Source organism: Palaemon carinicauda, chromosome 4 (assembly GCF_036898095.1).
Source record: "Palaemon carinicauda isolate YSFRI2023 chromosome 4, ASM3689809v2, whole genome shotgun sequence".
NCBI lineage: Eukaryota > Metazoa > Arthropoda > Malacostraca > Decapoda > Palaemonidae > Palaemon > Palaemon carinicauda.
The window spans coordinates 175,631,408-175,656,046 of NC_090728.1; the positions used below are offsets into that span (position 1 = coordinate 175,631,408).

Consider the following 24,639-nt stretch of genomic DNA (forward strand, 5'->3'; position numbering starts at 1 on the left):
ACTTGTGATGCAAAATCTCACAATACAGTAATCACATTAGATCCATTTTATGTCTAATGCTTTTACAGATTTACAGATGGTTATTCATACAGAATGAAAAGTAATTCAACTTAGAAAAGAAGTCCTAATTGGAGAGAGAGAGAGAGAGAGAGAGAGAGAGAGAGAGAGAGAGAGAGAGAGAGAGAGAGAGAGAGAGAGAGAGAGAGCTATAATAATAATTATAATAATAATAATAATAATAATAATAATAATAATAATAATAATAATAATAATAATAATAATTATTATTATTATTATTATTATTATTATTATTATTATTATTATTATTATTATTATTATTATTATTATTATTATTATTATTATTATTATTATTCTACAATAAGCTTTTGTCATGAATAAAGATTTGAATCACTGATGCTTACAAGAATAGCTGTCAACAGTATTGAATCACGGTAATCCACTGGGCAATGCCTCGAGTATGATTAATAGTGTCATGGGAAAATACCACATGACTGAATAGTGCTACAGATGGTTGAAAATTTACAAATTCCTGCAGGTCGTTTGAACGACCAGCAATAACTAAACGATTTAGACATAGGCCTACATCCTCGAGACGTGTGTCAGCAATTTCTGTTCAAAAGGAAGAAAAAAAATAACACGAAATATTTTCATAATATTAGATCAAAACGGTATTTAAAGAGACTGAGAAAACGACCATGTATGCCAAGGAAGTGACTTACAGTGATTTTATCCTACTTAAAATGATCAAATATGGAGAATTTAGATAGAATTACTAATCAACGTAAATAGAAAACTCGAAAGTGTGCTGCACAGGAATATGATTTTATGAAATTTAATATAAGTGTATCAAGTAGATATCAGCAAATATGTTTGATGCTAGAATTTCTATATTATTTTTTTGAAAGCCTGCGATAAATTCACAGTTTGAACTCGGAAGAAAGATAGGATAAGATACCTATACAATTCTATCCTGTTCGTAATACTAGGCTGGCAGTTAATTCTAATAGCCAGGCCTTTTCCATCATAAGACTCAATACTACGCAGTACTCTAGAAGTTTTATTCCAGCTGTTACCAAGTTGTGGAATGATCTTCCTAATCGGGTTGTTGAATCAGTAGAACTTCAAAAGTTCAAAGTTGGAGCAAATGCTTTTTTGTTGACCAGGCTGACATGAGTCTTTTTATAGTTTATATATGACATATCTGTTATGACGCTGTTACTTTTTTTTAGAATGATTTACTGTTAATTTGTTCTCTTCAGTTATTTATTTCCTTATTTCCTTTCCTCACTGGGCTATTTTTCCCTATTGGAGCCCCTGGGCTTATAGCATCTTGCTTTTCCAATTAGGGTTGTAGCTTGGATAGTAATAATAATAATAATAATAATAATAATAATAATAATAATAATAATAATAATAATAGCAGCTAGAGTTTGAGAACCGGGCAACAAAAAGAAAACTGAATTACTTTTTGACATTTGCAAACACAAGTTACAATAAGGTATTCACAATGAATTTTAGGCTATAAAAATATTTATTAGATGAATTCACTAAGAAGAATTCAGTTTTTAATTTCCAAAGAAAAACGGAAATATTTTCATATACCAACAGAACCATTTACTCAGTTGCAATTATGTCATCTCAGGTTGTGGCTGCGGAGGACATCGATGTAGACTTTTTACCCATTATTTATCAATATTTACGGTGGTAATTATACTATGTATTGTAATTATACACCCTATGGGTGCTAGACTATACTCATTTTGGTTTTATCCTTTAAAGGTTACATTGAATCCTGATCGTATCGCCATTCTCTTTCAACAATCGAATATGGTTTGCATTTTCTTTGGTGGCGTTCATTCTAAAATTCCGAACTTTAGAATTTAACTTACGTAACACTTAATTGGTTTTTGGTTGAGAAAACGCAATATTATATTTACTTAAATAAATATATGACTGTAAATGCTCAGGTAACGCAATATCAACGTATCTTGTAGTATTTTGTTAAACTAAACTCTTCTACCGGCATTCTTAGCTGTTAGCTCTTACCTAAGCCAGCCAGCCTTGTTTATTTATGGTACGGTATAAGTTTCCACTGAACTTTTTGTAAGTGAGAGGCAAGCAAGTAGCAAGTTTTAAGAAAAAACACGTGGTTAGTTAATTATTACTGTGTATTTATTTGGAAGACTGAATTGCCAGAATGTTAGGCTGGTACTGGTAGCCTTAAACCAGGACACAATCATTTACGGCATGGGTATGCTTAGCTTGCAGGCTATGATAGTTTGTTTGCAGATCATCAAGATAGCTAGTATATGAATATGTTTTAACCAATTTATCTTAAGTTTGGTGGCATCGGGTATATTGCTGGTAAGGGTAGCACTTTCGGCCATGCTACGATTTGATTTGTCTGAAAGTTGTGTCACCTAACCTTACTTAAAAGTAATATTTTTAGGTTTAGAATACAATCATGTCCAAAACTTTAATTCTAAATATTTATCTAATTATCATTTGAGGATTAGGACTGAATGGCCAACCTGACCTTAGAATATGGCAAATTTTACTGATATTGTTATTGAAGAATTTCTCTCCTTAATGGAAGTTTGTAACTAAGAACAGCACAATAGATTTCTATGGTTCACCTTTAAGATGGTTAGTTACCTCATCATACATTATTGGGTGTAACAGTTCGTTAGGTGAAAATAAGGTAATACCAAAATTAATCCGTAGAGATAGTTTGTAGCTCATCGAGTCATATCTTGTATGCTGTAAATCTTCCATAATACAATTTCAATTATTTTATTCCAAAGAGGTGAAGTACTTTGGTTAGTATATGATACTTTGATTGGTAAATATATGAGACTTTAATTTCTAGCCAAATATATGAACCATATATTTTTCCCACTCGCTATCATGGGTTTAACGCATTTCTGACTATGATTATTTGGGGGCAAACCACCCTTTTATGAGTTTTTGGACCCCCTTATATGAAGACAATTTTGGGGGACTACAGTGGGAAACCATTTTTTTTTGTTTGTGTTGGGAAAGTCCAAGGAAAGTGATTTACAGCAATAATAATGGACAAAAATGCAAACGGAACACTAGATAACCAGTTGGAGAAATATATGGTTTGTGTAAGTGGCTGAAAATTAAAGTATTATAATTATCTAGGATTCATAAAACGTACTTCTAATGGTTCTTGCTCCAACCTGCGCTCGTTTTGCTCGCAGAAAAACTGCGAGCTCCGTATGTACTGGCAAGCATTAATGTTAAGTTGCGCTAGCAATTTACGCGGCTCAATATTTTGCGGTTATTGTTTACTTTCACATTGGTAACATTAGCAGTACGCTGAACGGAGAGCGTTTCCATCCTAATTAATTGCCGACTTAGATGAAATTACACTAAATTTCGAATAAAATAGATTGATGTGCTTCCCTTAGGATCCCTATTGGAGATGTCTTTATGTGATGGTTGGTTAACTCAAACTGTAGGAAAGGGTGGAAAAAATGTCTGTTGTAGAACAAAAACTGGGAACTTGTGCATAAATATTTGGGAGCTCCTAATTGATTAAAACAGCCAGGTAATAATTACGTCCTACAAAAAACTGAAAAGCTGGCCAAAGTGAATGCAAGCAATGCCTGCACAGTTATCGCAGTAACACGACATCAGTCTCCCAGATGTAAACAATGGACTTAGAGTGAGAGATAGATTTCACATTTTAATCAACTGATACGCAAGTTATTATGCTGCAGTCCCCATTAAACATATAGAGAAAAATATCAAACCAGCCAGCACTCGTCCATCTCTTATAGCGAATTTGCTTTGATAGTAATTTAAGTATCATATACTGTATTAACCCTGTGATTACTAGCGAAACTTGAATTCGCTATAATTGATGAGTGCTGGCTAGTAGGGCATTTTTCTCTATGATTAATGGGGGCTAGAGGATAGTAACAAGCATAGGTTGATCAAAATGGGAAGGCTAATTCTTACTCTAGCTATTGTTTACATACGGGATACTGACGGCTAGTTATTGCGCGTGCTTTGCTTGTGTTCGCTTTCATCAGCTGTTCTGTTTTATGTATGACAATATCATTACCTGGCTTTAACCAATCATGAGCTTCTAGATATTTATGTACAAGTTTCTGGATGTTCTACAACAGCCATTTTTTTTCTACCCTCCCCTTCAGTTAGTTTCAGCTTCCCTAGTGTAAAATAATTAGATAAAAAAGATACACACGTTAACACTCCCTCCTTGTTTTGTGTGACGCCATGAAGGATGCTTCTGTCATTTTTCATGTTCGCATGATGTTACTTAAATGCTGTTTTGGCTTTGGTGATAGATGGCTGTATTTATGCAACCCTGTTCGTGTAGCTTTTTTGCTTTGCACACTGAGGAAATTATTGCTATATGGAACACCCATTATGAAAGCATTAATACCAACTACCCCTGTGCCACTACATTTTTTGGCTGGTCTTGCCAACTGGCTTGGTACTGTGTGTTGCTTACTTTTACTTGTACAGGCACGATTTTTCTGGACCTCAAATCATGATTACTCTAACAGTGCCCTTTTTCAATTAACTTCTTCAAAAGCTTTCGACCATTTCCCTCTACAAAATAATTACTTTACTTTAACTTTACTTTATTGGCTGCTTTTCCAGTCCCGTACAGTAGGGGAACCCCGCTCTCTACCCGACCTCCACTGTCGTTTTACCTTGTTTGTTCAGAGTATTTATCTTTTCATGTCACATATTGTTCATTTACTGTTAAATCGTCACTGTCAAAAGGCTCATGAAAAAAAATCTTCAGTTTCCTCTTGAAAGCCTCAATGTCTTCAATCATTCGAATGTTTCGTGGAAGCTTATTATATAGTCTCGGGGCTGCATATTTAAAGGCTCTGAAGCCTAAAGTAGACATATATCTAGGTTCCAACAGTTTGAAGCCATCTGTAACTATTCTCGTGTCAACACGATTTGTTGGCTGCGCAATGTGTAGCAATTTTTTTTTTTTAAGTATTTTGTCTGTTCCCTCCCATAAAAAGATGATTTTAAAAAAGTGTTTCCAAACACCTATGCCCAATTTCTTTTTAGACACCGTACGCCTAGTTTAAAAACCAATTATACACACAAAAGATAAAACAGTACAGTACATTACTCAAATCAAATATTTAAAGCTGATTTATTTGAGACTTGCAGGTAGTATTTCATTACACTAGAGAAAGTTTGTGCATTGCAGGATAGAATTGTTTGTATAGTACTTGTCTGTGCACACGAAGGGAAATCATTGCTCGCAGGCTTATACAAGACTCGTAAACTGAAATGAATTTTTATGCTCTTATACCAACTTACTCATAAACTGAGGTACTACGTATTTTAAAGGTAATTTACTAGCATAAGGTCATTACATTAAAGTGAAAATGATAGTTGACAACCAACTCGTATGTATCCTGAGAAATGTCAAAAATACTAATTGTTCCGTAACCGAAATACAAACCACGCTATTTACATTGGGTTTACCTTTTAGCGTAGCTGAAATGGCGAGCCATTAGAATTTAACGAGGGTGTATTACCCCCGCGCTAGTTAGCGGGGGTAGGGGAGTGGTAGCTAGCTACCCCTCCCCCCCCCCCTCACACCAGTGAAGCTCACTTTCACTTTGGCTCGGACTGGGACAGACGTCTCTGTCTTTGTCCTCGCTTGGCAGCCATTATTTGTTTTGTCTTTACTTAATCACTTACTTTTCTTTTACTCAATATATATGTAAAAATTTTTTCATGTTTGTATATATATTTGAGTATAGAAATCAGTAAGTTTCCTTTTCAGAGATTTGTGCTTGTGTGTGTAGTGTACGATATCTCCGTGGAGCCCTCGGCAGTTTAGGCCACCACGGTGTAATTTTATGGGTATCGAGTTTGACTTCGGTCTTTCTCTCTCTCTCTCTTGAGGTCGTTCACCATTTTACTACGTTACTACGCCTTTGTAGCTTCCTTCCCGTGTGGGGGGGGTTGCTACGCCGTACGTTTTGTCTCAATTAGTTTATGAATCTAATTGTATTTAATTTTCCAGCTTTGTAGAACGATTTCTTTCGGGGTTTTCGTTCTTTCTTTAGTGTTCATTCATTTTTAAATTACATAATTATAATTGTTATAATTCTGTTTTGGTTACAGCTCTCCTTCCGTGAGTGTAAGTGGTAGTGAGGGCACGTGCCTGTTGTGTAATTCTTGTTTTCCTTTCCCTCGGGGATTCCTCTTCGGAGCCTTCCCGGGGGAATGAATGTGTACTAATGATTTTTGTTTTATTTTTTACAGTTACCGATCTAGTTCGTTTCTGTAATATGGCAACGGTGTGAGCTGTCTTGTTGAGGCCTGGGGATTCGGCTGTTGCTGCCTCCCCTTTGGATTTTCGTCAGGGGAGTGTCTCCTTCTACTGGAAGTACTCCCGTGACGATTGACAGCTCTCCAGTTCATTTTAGAACTCTCAGGAGGCTCGCCTCCTTGGGTGGGTAACTTTCCTTCCGAGGGAAGTTTTTCCTGTCCAGGCTTGAGTTTTTCCCTTTTGGGGGTTTCTTCTCTTGCCTTTTTTTCGTGCGACTATGCTCTTGGTGTTGAGCGGTCGCACCTGCAGTTTCGCTCAAGGGGCTGGGCAACTGCAGGAGCCCCTCTTCGGAGGATTGCTCCTTTTAGGTCACTGGCTGACCAGTCTCTTCTACGAAGTGTTTCTCTTTCGTTCGCGGGAGAGTACACTCATAGAGACTCCTCTTTGGAGGATTCTTCTGCTTTTGTTGCTGTTGACCTCCTTCGCCGTAAGGCTCCCCGTCCGCCTCGTCGTAAGGGCCTCCCATCTCCCTATAAGGGTGCTAAGAGGCGCCTTTTTGAATCTCCGTATGCAGCCTACAACTCCTTCTTCTTGATCTTCCGCCCCTGGTGCAGATGGACAGCAGTCTGACCTCGTCTTCCGACGGGCAACGGTCTTCCCGACGGACAACATTCTTCCGACGGACATCAGTCTCCCGGCGGACAGACAACGGTCTTCCGACGGACAATGATCCCTTCGGGGCAAAGGGTTGCCTCCCACGGGGGTTCTTCCCTTGCGTGTCAGGGTTCCCCTGCGCGCCCTTCTGCCAGCTCAGCGTTAGCGCTCCTGCTCAGTGTTAGCGCACAGGCGCCTGCCAGCTCAGCGTTAGCGCTCCTGCTCAGTGTTAGCGCACAGGCGCTCTCCTGCTCATCAGCGCTTTCCTGATTGCTAGCGCTCTCCTGTTCGCCAGCGCTCTTCTGTTCGTCAGCGCTCTCCTGTTCGTCAGCGCTCTCATGATGATCATCTCTGCTGTTCCTGTTGGTTCCTGTTACGCGCCCACGTTCGCCCTCGCGATCTAGAACTTCGGTTCAGGTCTGGGTCAAGGACTCTTCTTCTACGCACAGGCTTCCACGCGTTGCCTTCTGGTCGCCAGCGATCACCAGCTCGCCAGCGACCTTAGACGTGTCAACGTTCACCTGCTCGTCAGCGATCTCCTACGCGTCAACGTTTGCCATCGATCTACCACGCGTGTCAGTTCCCCTGAACACCATCAGTAGCGATCTAGCGCTCGCCTGCTGTGGACCACGATCTCCAGTAGCTGAGTCTTGCTGTATATCTTCCTCCTACTCGCCAGCGCTCACATTTACTTCTGTCCTGTGCGCCAGCTTTCTTCAATCGCCAGCGCACATCGCACGCCCTTCTTTGCCACGCACCAATGGGCGCCAACGGTTTTCTGACCGTCTAGGATCGCCCGATTAACAGCATGCTTCAGCGCTCACCTTCCTGATGCACCTGCGCGCCTTCTGTTAGCGCGATTTGCGCTAACCATCACTAGTCTCTCGCCTACGCGCCCGCGCGATTCTTCACCTGCGCGCTAGCGTTTTGTTAACGCACCACCGCTCGCCAACGCGCCATCGCTTGCCGAGGCGCCTTCACTTTCCTACGGGCTATCGCTCACCAGAACGCGCCATCGCCCGCCTACGTGTCATCGGTCTCCCGGCCGCCTGCGCTCACCCGCGTACCCACGTGCTTGCGCGGCCACACGCCCGCATGCCCGCGCGACCGCACGCCCACGTGCCTGCACGACTACGCTCATGCGTGACCGCGCACATGCTCTCCAATGTTCGCCCGCGCGCGAACCAGCGGTATTCCGTCGCGCGGACCGACGGCGTCCCGTCGCGCGGACCGACGGCGTCCCGTCGCGCGGACCGACGGCGTCCCGTCGCGCGGACCGACGGCGTCCCGTCGCGCGGACCGACGGCGTCCCGTCGCGCGGGCCGACGGCGTCCCGTCGCGCGGGCCGACGGCGTCCCGTCGCGCGGGCCGACGGCGTCCCGTCGCGCGGGCCGACGGCGTCCCGTCGCGCGGGCCGACGGCGTCCCGTCGCGCGGGCCGACGGCGTCCCGTCGCGCGGGCCGACGGCGTCCCGTCGCGCGGGCCGACGGCGTCCCGTCGCGCGGGCCGACGGCGTCCCGTCGCGCGGGCCGACGGCGTCCCGTCGCGCGGGCCGACGGCGTCCCGTCGCGCGGGCCGACGGCGTCCCGTCGCGCGGGCCGACGGCGTCCCGTCGCGCGGGCCGACGGCGTCCCGTCGCGCGGGCCGACGGCGTCCCGTCGCGCGGGCCGACGGCGTCCCGTCGCGCGGGCCGACGGCGTCCCGTCGCGCGGGCCGACGGCGTCCCGTCGCGCGAATATCTGCTTAATTCTTGCAGTATCCATTGCTCGCCTAAGGGTTATCGCTCGCCGACCACCAGCTCTTGCCCTTCCTACCACGCTCGCGCTCCTTCACTCACCTTCGTTTGCGTTCCTGCGTGCCCGCGCATGGGCGCTTCCACGTTCGCCCACGCGCAAATCATTGATTTACCATCGCGCGAGCGCCAGAGCGATTGCGACCGCGGGGTTTTGCAGCATGGCCAGCCTGGCGAGTCTTCTGGAGCGTATTTCCAGAACACGGCCTCACCCCGTAAACGCAGAGCATGGTACATGCAAGAATAGGAAGAATCTTCAGGGAGGTCTGAGCAACATTCTTCTTTACAGAACCTGGGTTAACCCTTCCCCGTCAGTCCCTGGAAGGGTTTTTGGCGGGGGCCTTTCCGTTCGAGATTTCTCCATCGGCCAAGGGGTGACTGGTTTACCCCTTCCTCTTCTCCATCTCATGAAAGGGGCTTACCAGGTCCTTTCCCTCCTCGGTTGCGACCCGAGGTTTTGTTCAAGGAAGCTACAGGAAGGTCATGGGTACTTTCCTCCTCTCGGGCTCATGCACCTAGGCGTTTCGTTGTCAAGTATCGAACTTGCGGGCAAGCTCGATGTTGGACCATCTGGACGCAATGACCGAGGGCTTCCTTTCGGGTGTCTCATCCGTGGATGTCGACAACCTCAGACACCCTTCCATCCTTGAGAAGAGTTTGTTTGTGCCCAAGGACAGAGACATAGACAGCGGCTGTGCGGAGGAAGTCGACTTCCGTCTTCACTCGTCCAAGGCGCTTTCTTCCAGACCCTGCAGGGCTCCAGCGCCTCTTTCTTTCAGCCACGTTGGCCTAAGTTATCGGACCGGCTACGACAACTGAGACAAGGTGTCCAATTGCAGTTCCCTCTTGTCAGGAACAGATGGCACTGGAGGCTCTCCCGGGGGGCATAGTCCTAGAGGGAGCGGCAGAGTTCACGAAATCTAGGATTGGCACCCCCCCTTGCAGGTTTCACGCTGGGAGGATGCCTAAGGTTACTCATCCGGATGACAGCTTCCCGATGCCCATTCCTGCACGATCTCTGTGAGCAGCCAAGGATATCGCACCTGCCGTCTCTGTCAGCGAATTCAGTGTCTCTGAACCTCTATGCCATAGGGTCGGCAAGAGTTTGCCCGTTTGGGCAGATTGATCCATGCCTTATGAGAAGGTCCTCCATAGGATCGTCGACGGCTTCACCCCCGGCTTCTTCAGTCGATCCTTTCTTGTAAGGAAGTATCTGAGACGGGAGTTCCGTAGTCGACCTCTCAGCCCTGATCAAGTTTGTCGAACAAACTTCGTCCAGCGTGGAACAGCAGAATCGATCAGACTGGTAACGAGGCGACAGGACTCCTTAGGCCCTGGATCGGAAGTACGGGTACTTTCAGTGTCCATTCCATCCATCTTCCAGGAAGCTCGTGGAATTCAGCCTAGACTACAGGTATTCCTGCTTAAGATGCAGTGTGGCGATCCCGCCGTGGCATCGCAGGTTTTTTTCCCCAGAGAACTCTCCCTGCTTTCCTCATGGCCGCTCAGGTGCAGGCTTCCGCCTCCTTCGCCTTTTGGAGGTTTGGTCAACTCCAGTAGGCTCGGGTTCGACCTTCTTCAGCGCCGGGACAAGCTTCCGGATGCTTACCATGAGGGGGGGTTCATGGTATTTTGCTAGGAGCCTTCTCTTCTTCTTCTGCCTCAACATCTGGAGTATCTAGCCATGATATTGAGTCAACGGCCTTACCACGTTGGAAACCCCGCTTCTCGTCCGTCCAGCGAGGTTAAGCAACGTCGGTTCTGGTCGGTACTTGGATGGGTGACCGCCTGGGGAGGCCAGATTCTGTTGCCAGCCTTCCCTTCAGTTGACTGTGGCAAGGCTGAGGGGAGTCGCAGTACCTGTTCTCAGTCAAGCAGAGCTTTCAGCCCTACCTTGGAACGTTTCCTAGTTCTCTTTTCCTCATTGACCCGTCTAAAGTTCCGAACGGTCGCCTCTGGATAAGTTCCCTGTGGGGCGGCCCAAGTTCCGGTGGTTTCAAAGCAACGATTAACCGGACTTTCTGGCCCCTATGGGACCAGCGGAACGATTAGACCTGCAATGGGTGTTGACCTATGGAACCTCTTGATGGGAGTGGATATTCTCGTCCTTTCCCCACATTTTTTATGCTGGTCTCGGCCTCGTCAAAGAAAGGGGGGCGGGGGGGATGTTCCTGTCCAGGCTTATGGTCAGGACCTGAAGGATATCTCTCCATCATTCAGGCAGGCTTAGAGGCCATAGTCTGGCCCCTCTACAGATCCTACAGCTCCTGCCGAGTCGCTCCGTGCTCGTCGACTTCATGGTTCTGGCGTGTTCTAACCAGCAGGGGACGCAGTTTCACACCTTCGTATCTTGCAGTAGAGATACTGAGTTGATTTGAGATACTCAATACCACCATCGGCTCTCTCATTCCGGGCAGAGGAATGTTCTCTCTGACTATCCGAGCAGAGCCTCGTAGAGAGAGTGTACCTGGGGGTCTTTGGCCTTGAGTAACCAGCAAGTCCTGGTCTGGGGGACCTGATTGCGACAGCTTGGAACCTCGATCGCGACAGCTTAGAACCTCAAGCTTCCGCTGTTCTTCCCCCCAGTCTCAGACCCCGAGACTCTGGCAAGATGCAGTCCGGGGATGGTAGGACAACATCGACGCCTGCGTCTTCCCTCCTTTGTTGTCTGTTGAGAATGGGTCTCAACAAGACCAGGTTGTCTGTCAACCTTTCAATGGCCCTGAGAGCTCCACTGGGACTATGCGCATAATGGTTTCCGGACCCTCGCCTTCCCCTGACGGAACTCCCGGGAGAGCTTCTACCACGGCACAGGCGACTCAAACAACCGCACTGCAACATCTTTCACGAGCCGGGGCGTCGCTTCGGCTTCATGCCTGGGGACACTACGCCTCCTCCTCAAGAAGAGACAACCCGCTACAGTCGCGGGACGGAGGTCGCGTCATCTGCGATAGTCATCCGCAGGGGTCTTCCAGGCGAAGTGGAGAGTCTTCGGTGGTTGGTGTCGTGGGAGATATACCTCTTCCCTTGAGGCCTCTTCTCCAGCAATAACGATCTTCTTGCCTTTCGGCGGGAGGAAACTCCTTTTCGCTCTCGGCATTGAAGCCTGTTGCTCAGCCTTTCCCTGACCTTCAGGCTTAAAGGAATAACTTTTTCCTTCCCGCTGGACCTTTCCTCGCTCATGCGAAGCTGCGAACGTTCCTGCCCTAGTCGGAGTGAGACCTCCAACTTGGAGCATGGCTCGGACTTTTTAGTCCCTTAAGAGATCTTCTCAAGACCCTTTACGTCAGGCCTCTGATCGTATTCCGTCTTGGGGCTCCTGCTCACTCTGGCCGCGGCCAGTGTGTAAGCAATCTTCTTGGTCTCGTACAACTCCGCCCTTTCTAAGGAATGGGGGAAGGCAACATTCAGGTTCGCTCCTGAGTAGTTGGCTAGACTCAGAATCTTGGGGTCCCGGCCCTTCGGTCCAATTCCTTCAAGATTTCGAGTCACCATTCTGTATCTGATGTCCCAAACCTTCTCCTTCTTGCCAGTAAAGGAATCGAGAGGTTAGCTTTGGGAACAGCTGCAGTTTGTCCTCAGTTGCAGCCGGTTTGGGAGCACAAGAAGGACACGGGGGAGAGTCATCTCGACCTGACTCCGGTCCCTCCCCCGTCACGTCGCCCTACAGCACGATGTCTGTTACATCGCAACGTCCCTCGCCTTCGAGTAATACTACTCTGTGATGCAGGTGCTACATGCTGGAGTCTGGAAGCGTCTAATGACCTTCGCAGCCCGCTTCCTGCAGAGCGTGACCCACAGGAATTTCGATACGTTTTCTCTCGCTCTGTGGTGGCTACACAACAGCTGGTCTAACCTCAGGCTCCTTTTTGGACAGGTAGCAGAAGGTTGAGGGCATTGTTATCAGGTTTTAGTCTGCATGAACGAAAGAAGTATGTCTGGCCCTTACTTCTTTCTTAATCATCCCCTCTACTGGGAAGCAGCATCCCGGTCTCTGCATAGCTGACCTCGAACCTCTGCAGGTAAACCATGCTTCCTTGTGTTCCGAGTATTGAGTCAATACTGTCGCGTCCCCCATACCCTGACGAGGTGGTATTGGGAACGTCCTAACCCAGAGTTCCTTCTGGAACTCCAGGTCAACTGCCTAGGACAGGTCACACTTCTTCCTTCACACACAAGCTTATGTAGGCCACGCGGTTCCTTGCGGAGCAAGGAACTTGTGAGGTGCAGGGACTCCTTTTCTCGAGTGCGACTCACTCGGATTCTGAGTCCACGGGTAAAGCCAAAGCCAGTATGGCTGGGGACTTTCCACCCTACCTAAGGGGTAAGTCACCCAATGTAAATAATGTGGTTTGTATTTCGGTTACGGAACAAATGGCAAATTCGAAGATAATTTGTATTTTTCCTAACCATACAAACCTTAGCTATTTACACATATTTGCCCGCCAGCCCTGTCCCCCAAGACAAGTCCTACCTCTAAGTGAAAGTGAGCTTCACCAGTGTATGAGGGGGGGGGGTAGCTAGCTACCACTCCCCTACCCCCCGCTAACTAGCACGGGGGGTAATACACCCTCGTTAAATTCTAATGGCTCGCCATTTCAGCTACGCTAAAAGGTAAACCCAATGTAAATAGCTAAGGTTTGTATGGTTAGGAAAAATACAAATTATCTTCGAATGTCATTTTTGTTAATTTTTACAAAGGATTTAGAATTGTGTGGTATTTTTTGTTTTTCTCGGGGTATGTGGGAAGGGGTTTGGTTGAAGGGTATTAGTTGTATATTACTGTCCTCCCATGTTGCTATGTTTATTTAAAAGTTTTTTATTTCCAAGTACTGTACAGTATTTTAGTTACCGACAGATTTTGATGTTGGATTCTGTCAATTTGTTGCCTAGTCACCTTGATATAATTAACATGACTGAAACAATCAAACCTATTGGAGACCTGTATCTTGTACAGTTGATGTTTTAAACCATATTAATTTTTTAAAATTTTTTAAATAAGGTTATTATTCCTAAATGATAGCATTCCAAGTGAGGAAGGATTAGGCTCCCTAGTTAATTTAGGTTATTTTTGGTAAGGTTACAATGTATTCCTACTTTACCCTTTTTGTTATTCACCCCAACCAAAGGTCATGGTTTTCCAGTTGTCTTGAATTATTATTATAATTATTATTTGTTCCAACACGAAGTACTTACCTCGAACTACTTTCTTAGGAGTATCTGGGATCTCCTCCCATCCGACCAGAGTTTTATGTAGTTTACTCTAAACCCATTTTCTATGAGGGGTAACTTCAGGGGGAGTGATACGCCCCACGAGGCTACCCCCGGGTCAGAGAGCATGCTTGCTCAAGTCTCGACTTCCAGTAAGTTCTCTGGTCGCGTCGCGATATCATCTCGCCGCTCTCCTTTATCCCAGTGTGACTTGTGTGTCCCCGACCCTTTGTGTCTCACGCAGTTCCCACGTGGTCCCTTTGTGCTTTCTCTGTGCGCGCTTGTGTCTCGTAGTGCTTCTCCTTCATCATAGAGCATCCTCCCCGTTGTCCTGGGCCTATGGCCGGCAAATCGTGTGGTGCGTTCCTCTCGAAACCCGAAGTTGACCTGCACTCCTTGTGTTCGTCGTGCAGGGGCAGCGTGTGTTCCCCTTCCGACACGTGTCCGGAGTGCGAGTCTTGGAACGAGATGCAGTGGGTGCGGTATAGCACCAAAAAGAAGGCGACGAAGAAGTCGTCTAAGAAGACCGTCACTTCTTCCCTTGCTTCGACGGGCGCCTCGTCGGTCCGAGCTTCTCTCCCAACCTCCCCGACCCAGAGTAGGGGACGAGGTAAGTCCGTTGCGGGGAAGAGGCCCGCAGCCCTTCCCCAAGAGTCTGATCTTCATGACAGTGGGGTTGTGGCGTCTTTCCAGGCGAGTGAGGGGCCTGAGGGAGGGGCGGGAGTGTTTTCGGGAGATGGTGGCCTGGTGCCTGCAGGTCACGTCTCCTCTGATGACCCCATGTGGGGTAATAATGTTGCTAATTTCTCCCCAGCCTCTTGGGCTTGCATTTCAGATGGTTCAACAGCCGAGGGCGATGTCGAGAAGGAGCTTTTCCCGCCATCGAACCCCACTGCTTGGGTTCCCCCTAAGACGCCCTTCAGGTCTCCGATGAGGATGGAGGATGACTACGGGACCTGGTCTCCCACGGGAGAGCCTCCTCGCTACCCCCCCAGCACCGTTGGCCGTCTTTCCAGAGGTTTTTCTGCAGGCGTCGTCTTCCACGGAGCGTCGCAGGAATCCTCCTACATCACCGCGGGAGGCGAGGCCTTCGAAGAGGGCCTATAAGTAGTCGGTCTCCTCAGTGGAGGATTCTTCCTGCTCTTCGGAGGATGAGGCGCTGAGGAAGCTCAGGAGGCGAAAGGGGAAGTCCCGCAGGAAGACGTTGCTCTCTCGCTCCCCCTCGAGGTCGCACCACGAGAGTCGGCGCCCAAGATCCCCCAAGAGCAACGAATGGGTGATGGTTCACCGAGACAGGCTTCTGGAGCTAGCTGCGGCGCCGGGCCCCTCAAGTTGGCGTCCGAGGACGAGCTCCCCGGATAGATACTCCTCCGGCAGCAGCGGCACCCAACGGAGGGATTCCTCATGGCAGGTTCCAGTTGACAGGCATAAGACCGCGAAGGTTCCGACTCCATCCGCCCAGCGGAGAGAGTCGCCCCTTCGGTCTGGCAGCCGAGTCCTGACCTCCAAGGGCCACCTAGCTCGGCACAAGCGCAGCCCTCGGCCTTCCTCAATGAGCAGGCCCGCAGATTCGAGGACCTCCAGGAGAGATGTTAGACCCAGGATGGAGGCCCCCTTTCCGACGGAGATGCCCGTCCTTCGTCGGGAACCCTCGCGCGAGCGTCGGTCCAGGACTCCCCCACGTGCGAGGTCCTCCGTCGGGGTACCCTCGTCACTTGTACCAGCACCCCCGTCGGAGGAGCTCGACGACCATGGAGAGGGGTCAGCAGCAGAGGTATCGGCCTATCGGAGGGTGATACGCCTCATCAGAAGTCACCACAGGCTGGACTTACTGGAACCCTCCTCCGAAGATGCTTGGCGCTCCAGCCTCAATAGAATAGTGGACACCCCAGTCCAGCAGTCCTTGGCCCTCCCTTTGGCGAGGGACGTTTATTTGGGAAAGGGTCACGTGGACAGGATCGTGGCCAACCACGCAGAGGCGCCCAAGAGCCAGAGCGCCTCCAAGCTGCTCCAGGGCCTGAAGTCCCAGAGCAGGTTCCACCTCCCAGAGGGACAGCGAGCGGGCGCCTGTGCACTGGAACCAGCACTCACCGTGTTAGGGCAAGGAGCCTCAGAAGAAAGGGCGTCCACGGCTCCAATCTGCTTCTCTCCTTCGGAGGCGGTCATGATGGAGGAGATGTCGAAGGACCTTGTCAATGTCTCCTCCTGGTTAGACTGGTGGGCCGCCACCCTGGTGGGTGTTCAGTCGTCCTATGACCTGTCAGTTCCGGAGACCCAGGCCTTGCTCAAGGAACTCATCAGCTCGGGAGGCAAGGCCCGGAAATTCTTGTCATACCAGTCGTTAGCCATGTCCGCCAACTGGGTCCTACGAAGGAGGGACACTGTTTTGAGCAAGATAACTAGGAGGTTGCCGGACAGAGAGGCCAGATCTCTGATGAACCTGACCCTGTGGGAAGACTCAATCTTTCCCCCGAAGGCAGCGGAGGAAGCGATGGAGAGAATTCCGAGAATGAAGGAACCGTTCGAGACCAGGCTCCACCCGGTCAGAAGGCCGACGTTCAGAAGGTCCTCCGTTGACACGCCTCGCCTTCCTCGGCCCACTCCTAACCACCCTAGGAGAGACAACTCGGCGACAACATGGTCCCAGTCGTGTCAGCCCTCCCGTAGGGGATCAGCCTCGAACCAAACCGCCTATAGAATGTCCCTCGCGGCGTCCAGAAGAGGCCATTCAGGCCGCTCATCGAGGAGAAGATAGGGAGGGAGGCCCCCTACTTCTGCCGAAGCCTCAGGTGGGGGGATGCCTCAAACATTTTTGGCAAGCATGGGAAGAACACGGAGCAGACCCGTGGACCGTGACGGTTCTGAAAGAAGAGTACAGGTTGCCCTTCCTAGTGGACCCTCCTCCTCTGATACCAGATCAGCAGGCGGAGTGGCTAGTCCCTAAGGATCCCTTGAAACGGACAGCTCTGCAGGGAGAGGTCTCAGCGATGTTGGCAAAAGGAGCAATGGAATCTGTTTGGGACCCAGGTCCTGGGTTCTACAGCAGGCTGTTCCTGGTTGAGAAAGTGACAGGAGGTTGGAGACCGGTCATAGACCTCTCCGCTCTCAACAAGTTCGTCTGCAAGACGGACTTCAAAATGGACACTCCAAAATCAGTCTTGGCATCCTAGGGAAGGGGACTTCATGATGTCAGTAGATCTCAAGGATGCCTACTTCCAGATCCCGGTTCATCCCTCCAGCAGGAAGTACCTATGGGAGAACCAGACGTTGCAGTTCAAGACCCTCTGCTTCGGGTTGTCCACTGCCCCCCAAGTCTTCACAAGGGTCTTCACAACGGTCTCAGTCTGGGCACACGAACAGGGCATCCGCCTGATTCGTTACCTGGACGACTGGTTGCTACTTTCAGCCTCAGAGGAAGTACTGAAGGAGCAAGGCGCGATGTTCCTCCAGTTCTGCAACGTTATGGGGATCACCATCAACCTAAAGAAGTCCCAACTGATACCCTCCACCAGGACGACCTACCTCGGCATGGTTCTGGACTCCCGGTTAGTGAAAGCCTTCCCCTCCGTGGACAGGCTGGACAACTTAGACCAGGTCCTCTGCCCCTTCCTGGCGGACCAACCCAGGAGGGCAAAGGACTGGCAGAGACTAATAGGTCACCTTGTGTCTCTGGAGAAACTGGTCTCCCAGGGCAGGCTAAAGCTCAGGGAGGTCTAATGGAACCTGAAGGAGAACTGGATCCAAACGGATTCCCCCCACAGAGTGGTCCCGGTGTTTCCGAACACGAAACGGGTCCTGGAGTGGTGGAGCTGCAGGATGAACACTCAAAGGGATGCCCTTTGCGGCCGACCCTCCGGAGGGGCTCCTGTTCACGGACGTGTCGAAGGAGGGGTGGAGTGCTCATCTCTTCGGGAAATCAGCAAGAGGGAACTGGACAGCCCTAGAGAAGACCCAGCACATAAACGTTCTAGAGTTGAGGGCAGTACAAAGAGCGTGCCTGGAGTTTTTACACCTACTCCGGGGAAACACCGTAGCGTTGATGTGGGACAACGCCACGGTAGTAGCTTACATAAAGAAGCAGGGAGGCCTAAGGTCGAAGGAGCTGTGCGTCCTCACATTACAACTTCTGGAATGGGCCGAAGTTGAGCAGATAAGAATATCAGCGAGGTTCATCCCAGGGAAAAGGAACGTCCTCGCCGACGGCCTCAGCAGGATGGGGCAAGTGGTAGGATCCGAATGGTCTCTACACCCGGAAGTAGCCAGTTCCGTCATTCAGAAATGGGGTTCGCCGGTGATGGACCTCTTCGCAACAAGGCTGAACACGCAGCTCCCCGTGTTCTGTTCTCCTGTTCCAGACCCAAAAGCAGCGTTCAAGGATGCCTTCCAACATCCGTGGGACAATCTCGACGTGTACGCTTTTCCCCCCTTCGGGATGCTCAGGCAGGTCCTCAACAGGGTGAGAAGGACAAGCAACCTACAGATGACTTTGGTAGCGCCCTGGTGGCTGGAGAGAGAGTGGTTCGTGATGTTGGGCTACCTGAGACGGTCATCGACAGCTGTATACCAGGCTAAGTGGGCCACCTTTACCAAATGGTGCGCCACTAGGAACATCAGGCCCCTGAAGGCCTCCATCCCGCAAGTAGCGGACTTCCTAGTTTACCTCAGGGACGTGGTCAACATGTCCATTCCAGCCATCAAGGGAGTCCGCGCGGCTTTGGGCCAAGTTTTTCTCCTGAAGGGCATAGACCTGGGTAACTCAAGACATATCTCAATGCTTATTAAGAGCTTTGAGCAATCATGCCCCCCCCCCCCCCCCCCCCCCCCCGCAAGCTGTGAAGGTGCCACAATGGGACGTGGCAAGGGTCCTGAAAATGTTATCCGAGCCTCCGTTCGAGCCCCTGAAAGACATCGTGGACAAGGATCTCACTCTCAAGACAGTTTTCTTGCTGGCGTTAGCTTCAGCTAAACGGGTAGGCGAGATTCGTGGTCTGTCCTACGAAGTTGCTCACTCGAAAGGTTGGCGAGAAGTCACGTTCAAGTTTGTTCTTTCCTTCGTAGCTAAGACCCAGAACCCTGCTGTATGGGACCCCAGGTTTGAGGGTTTCTCTATTCCGGCAATCCCCCGGTCAGACGACGTGAAGGATTTGTGCCTATGCCCCGTCAGGGCAGTGAGAAAATACTTGGAAAGAACAGCAAGACTCCGGCCCAGGATCAAGAGTCTTTTTGTTTCCACTGGCCTCGTGAAGAAGCCAGTCTCGAAGAATACCATCTCCTTATGATTGCGGCAGGTCATCATCAAGGCCTAGAGTAAGGCGGGAATCCCCCTGCCGGGGAAACCCAAGCCCCATGACATTAGGGGCCTGAGTACTACGTTGGCCTTCGAGAAAAATATGGCAGTGGGTCAGATCCTAAGGGCAGGCACCTGGGTCAACCAGCCTACCTTCACGGCTCACTATTTGAAGGACTATTCAAGAAGATCCCTGGACGGGTTCTCGATAGGTACCGTCGTTTCAGCGCTCCAAACGATTTAAAGGCATAGCCTCAGTGATAACCGTGAGTAACAAGCACAAGAGACATAGGTTCGTTCCTTAAACCCCCTTGTACTTCCTTCCCCCTTTTTCCGCTTCAAGTGGGCTCTGTGAGGGCCCTGAGCCAGAGACGAGTACCTCAACAAGAGGAAGACATATCCCCTAGGATTTCTTGCACAGGTGAGTTTCTTAGACACTAGATGGGTTTTTGTGTAGTTTCCTCTCAATCGTTTTCTATGGAGTCAACACGACCTAGCCACTTTCTAGGTCTCTGGATATTCCTCAGCACGGTCTCAAGAACTTTTTAGGGCCACGCCCACATCCTAAAGTATAAGTCTCCTAAAAAAGTAGTTCGAGGTAAGTACTTCGTGTTGGAACAAATCACAAATTTTAGGTAATTTTTATTTTTCCTAACAGTACTTACCGCGAACTACTTTCGGGTAATGGCCCACCCTGCCTTCCCCGAGTGCCCCCTGGTTTTCTTTGAGACTTTAGCAACCAGAACTTACTGGAGGTCGAGACCTTAGCCAAGCATGCTCTCTGACCCGGGGTTAGCCTCGAGGCGCGTATCACTCCGCCTGAGGTTACCCCTCATAGAAAATGGGTTTAGGGTAAACTACACAAAACTCTGGTCGGATGGGAGGAGATCCCAGTAGTTTGAGGTAAGTATTGTTAGGAAAAATACAAATTACCTAAAATTTGTGATTATTATCATCATTAATCTCGTATTATCATTCTTGGAGGTGGACCTTTGTTTCTAAAAATACTCCTTTCCCAATTACAGGTTGGAATCATTTAAAACCCACATAAAAAAAATTTGTGTACTGTATACCGTAGTAGGAAATATTGATTAAAATCTTGATGTATGATTTGAAGATATTAACCTTTCTGGTCAGTCTATAAGCCATTCCATGAAGGAACTTCCATCTTGACCCTAACTGCCAATATCACCAGTAAAGTGCTATTTGCCCTTTAAAGCATTGGCATTTCCATATCTGATGCAGGGGCTGAAATATCATTGTAAAAGTTTCGTTCACCTTTGGCCTTAGTTTTATGACTTGCAATGCTGTTTGGTTTTTTTGTTGTTAATTTCAGTTATTTTATTCAAATCTCGACTTGCAATGCGGTTTGGTTTTTGTTGTTAATTTCAGTTATTTTATTCAATTCTCGACTTGCAATGCGGTTTGGTTTTTGTTGTTAATTTCAGTAATTTTATTCAATTCTCGACTTGCAATGCGGTTTGGTTTTTGTTGTTAATTTCAGTTATTTTATTCAATTCTCGACTTGCAATGCTGTTTGGTTTTTATTGTTAATTTTAGTTATTTTATTTTATTCTCTTTCTTTTTACTTACGTATTGTGTTTAAATTCTTCAAATCTTTATTAGTGTAGTAATGAATGAATAAATGTTGAGAGTAATGCTGTTTGTCTGTCATGGATGTTTTGTTAAAGGGGTGTTATTTTTTACATGATATACTTCGAGAAAAATATTTATGGAAGTTTATTTTTTCAGTTTGGAGAAAGAACAGACTGACTTGTCCAGAGTTTCTCAGGAGTCAAGCCAAAAAGTTTTGGAACTTCAGCGGAAAATTCAGACTGCAAGAGAACAGGTATGGATTTGAGTTTTGTTTTAATTGGTTTAAAAATACTTTTGGCCATATATATTGGGGTGTTTTGACTCTTCTCGTTTAACTATAATGCAGTGGTTCTCAACTTGTGGTCAGTGGTGACTGGTTGGTTTACAGGATGTTCACATGGTGATAACTTGTAGATGAATGCAAATTCTTGTTAATATATTGAAAAACAAGTGTGAAAAACTTGATCAAAGTAGGTACAGTACATGATTATTCATGCCGAGCAGATTGCATCAGTCAGTTTTGTTTTTTTTTTTGTTTTTTTTTTTTTCTTCAAGTGTGATATGATTTTGTTCTAACTAAGTTATAGTAATAAAGTATAAAGTAGGGAGGGAGAGAAGAACAGTAAAATATATTTGGTCATTATCCTGGTTTTAAAACACTAATGGTGTTAAATAGTTGGTTGTACAGTAATCCTTTGTCATATTGCTGTTCATGTATCACGCTCTCAGTGCATCACAGATTTTTTATTTAATATATGTAACTTAACTCCTCAGTACATCGCTTGTTTTTGCAGCCGAATTATTGGCTTACAGTAGATTACAATATTTATTTAATAGTGATAAGAAAGTTCCTAAGTCTAATTGCAAAGAAGTGATTCCAAATTATTAGTGCTCTAGTAGTTTATAGTACTGACTTTATTGAAATTTTGTTTTGAAAGAAATGCAGTACACATTTTAATTCCTGTGCATGATATATTAGTAAAAATTAGATTGTTCTTAATATTTTTTTAGTTGTGCTAATGGTTTGTGACAAAGAAGGGGTTTGGAACCACTGGTATAAATGCAAGGCTAGTTGTCATATACAGTACCTTGAAGTTTTTTTCCCTTCTATCAGGTTTGTAAACTTCCTGGGGTAGAGTACAGCAAGGAAGAGCAGTTGAAGCATCTTGAAGCCCTAAGGAAGCAGTTGCTCCTGAAGAAACGATTGCTGCTGAAATACAAATCCAAAAGTGAAACACAGCACTGAGAGGTATGCTTAATTATGGTAACATAAATTTTGTTTCTTAATATTGTTCCGAGATTTTGTCCATTGCTGCGTGTACCTGCAAGGTATCGTGTTATCTTTTTATGCCACATTAAATAACTTCGCTTGCACGGTTAAAATAGAAATTTATTCGCATGATTTTCTTCATAGCCGCTTGCAATACTGCTAAGACAAAGTGTAGATATGAGCGAGATATATGTTGAACAAATTAGCTTATATAACCGCTATTTTCAAAAGTGGATCAAGATTGGAGGCAAGCAATTATAGACTTGTTAGTCTAACATCACATATTATGAGAGGGTAATAAAAAAGAAAAGAATGAATCATTTGGGTAAAAGTAATTTGTTTTTATAGGTCAACACGGTTTTGTGCCCAGAAAAAGTACACAAACCCAACTGATAGCACACTATGAAAACATAAAAAAATATGATAATGAAAAAGACACAGATGTGATCTATCTAGATTTTGCAAAACCCTTTGACAAGGTAGACCATAATATGTTAGAGAAAAAAAAATGAGAAAGCATATTATTTTGGGAAAGATAGGAAAATGGGTATAAGAATTCCTGCAAAACAGAAAACAGATAGTGGTTGCAAATGACGAGAAATCAGATGAAGACCAGGTAATATCTGGCGTGCCACAAGGTACGGTATTAGCTGCACTGCTGTTTGTTATTATGATCTCAGACATAGACTGTGATGTTGAAAACTCTTTAGTGAGAAGTTTCGCCGATGACACAAGAATAAGTAGAGAAATTACTTGTGATGAAGATAGGAACTCACTACAAAGATGCGAATCAATAAATTATGTAAACAGAGAAGGAATGGTATATGCATACAAGGGACCTAGTAACGTGACAATCACAAACAAGGAAGCAATTAAAAGACCTTGGTGTAATGTTAAATAGGAATATGTTATGCAACGACCAAATAGCAACACTGTTGGCTAAATGTAAAGCAAAGATGGGAATGTTTAGAAAAGCTGAACACATGATTATGCTTTACAAAACTTATATACGAGTACACTCAAGTACTGCAATGTGATGGTATTCACACTACCAAAAGGATATTGCACAAATAGAGAGTGTACAAAGGTCCTATACTGCTAGAATAGAAGAAGTTAAGGACCTTGTCTACTGGAAAAGACTGCAATTGTTAAAACTATACAGTCTAGAAAGGAGAAGAGAACGCTACATGATAATACAAGCATGGAAGGAAATAGAAGGAATTACCGAAAACATCACAGCTAAAAATATCAGAAAGAGCAAGTCTAGGTAGATTAATAGTGCCCAAAACTATACCAGGAAAACTAAGGAAGGCGCACAGGGCATTAATCCACTACGCACCAGCATCGATAATGCAGCGACTATTTAATGCGCTGCCAGGTCATCTAAGAAACATATCAGGAGTGAGCATAGATGTGTTTAAGAATAAGCTCGATAAATACTTAAGATACATCCCAGACCATCCAAGACTGGAAGATGCAAAATACACCGGAAGATGCATTAGCAACTCTCTGGTGGATATACGAGGTGCCTCACACTGAGGGCCCTGGGGGAACCCAAACATAGAATAAGGCAATAAGGAGGGTAGTGCCATCAGTGTACTACACCTGTTGCATTGTAGGCTTTATTTAAGGGTCTTTACAGTGTCTCCTTGACTCAGTTGCATCCTTTTTAGTCTTCTATTATACTTCAAATCAAACTTTATATGCTTTTTATCTTCCATCCTGCTTTCCTACCTCTTTTGACTTTTAATACATTGTACGGTTTTGATGTTTCCTCCTGGGTGCTAAATGGCCTTCAATCCAATCACTGTGGTCGTGAGATTATAAGCATACTGTAGTTACCCTATATTCTCCTAGAAAAACTTGATAATGAATGTATCGAGTGAGAGTTTAATGGCAAACTACCTTGCGGTGCCCTTTAGGCATAAAAGGATTTTGGTGTTGTTCCATTACTCCCTAGCTGTACCCACTTTTAACGTAATTGTTACCTCTTATCCCTCTTCTTTTCATCATCTTACTGTCCCACCTCTTGCAATAACTTTGCAATAGTTTCAATTTCCAATCCCAGATTGGTCTCAGATTATGGGCACTTTCAGCATAGACTGAAATTTATATCTTGCATAAGCAGAGACATCAGAAATATTATGCATATCAGTTGCCTGGATGAGTTAGTGGTATTAAAGCTCATCTTAAGGTATAACTTCTAGTGATAGGTGAGGTTGAAGGTTGTTTCAATTTACAAGGACATGATGATTATGGCTTACATAAGGAGAAAGGAGTGATAAGGTCCGAGTCCCTCTAGTTTAGCGAAAGAGCGGAAGTGAGACATACAATTATTATCTTGCCTTATATCGAGTCAGCTTAAACTATTAGCCAATTAACTAGGAAGGAAATGTGTGGTCTTGTCATCCCCTAGTTAAAAGTTTGGAAATGGATATCGGGAAAGCCAAATATTGATATAATTTATTTTCTCTAAATTTATGGAAATCTATTGTTCATCA

General features: G+C 46.5%; 1 protein-coding gene and 1 pseudogene across 3 annotated transcripts in view; both read left to right on the top strand.

The window, feature by feature from the left end:
- Nucleotides 1-1,639: 1,639 nt before the first annotated feature.
- Nucleotides 1,640-24,639, top strand: part of MED9 (mediator complex subunit 9) — a 29,362-nt gene continuing 6,362 nt past the window's right edge. For 2 of the 3 annotated variants that reach the window (XM_068372772.1, XM_068372771.1), the window contains exons 1-3: nucleotides 1,640-1,725; nucleotides 21,025-21,121; nucleotides 21,983-22,117. In XM_068372772.1, the coding sequence (XP_068228873.1) occupies nucleotides 1,652-1,725; nucleotides 21,025-21,121; nucleotides 21,983-22,114 (303 nt within the window). In that variant the 5' untranslated portion in view covers nucleotides 1,640-1,651 and the 3' untranslated portion in view covers nucleotides 22,115-22,117. Of the gene's footprint in view, nucleotides 1,726-2,056; nucleotides 2,125-21,024; nucleotides 21,122-21,982; nucleotides 22,118-24,639 lie in introns of those variants that run through there. The other variant, XM_068372773.1, reaches the window with a different exon arrangement.
- Nucleotides 10,469-10,587, top strand: LOC137640345 (5S ribosomal RNA; annotated as a pseudogene).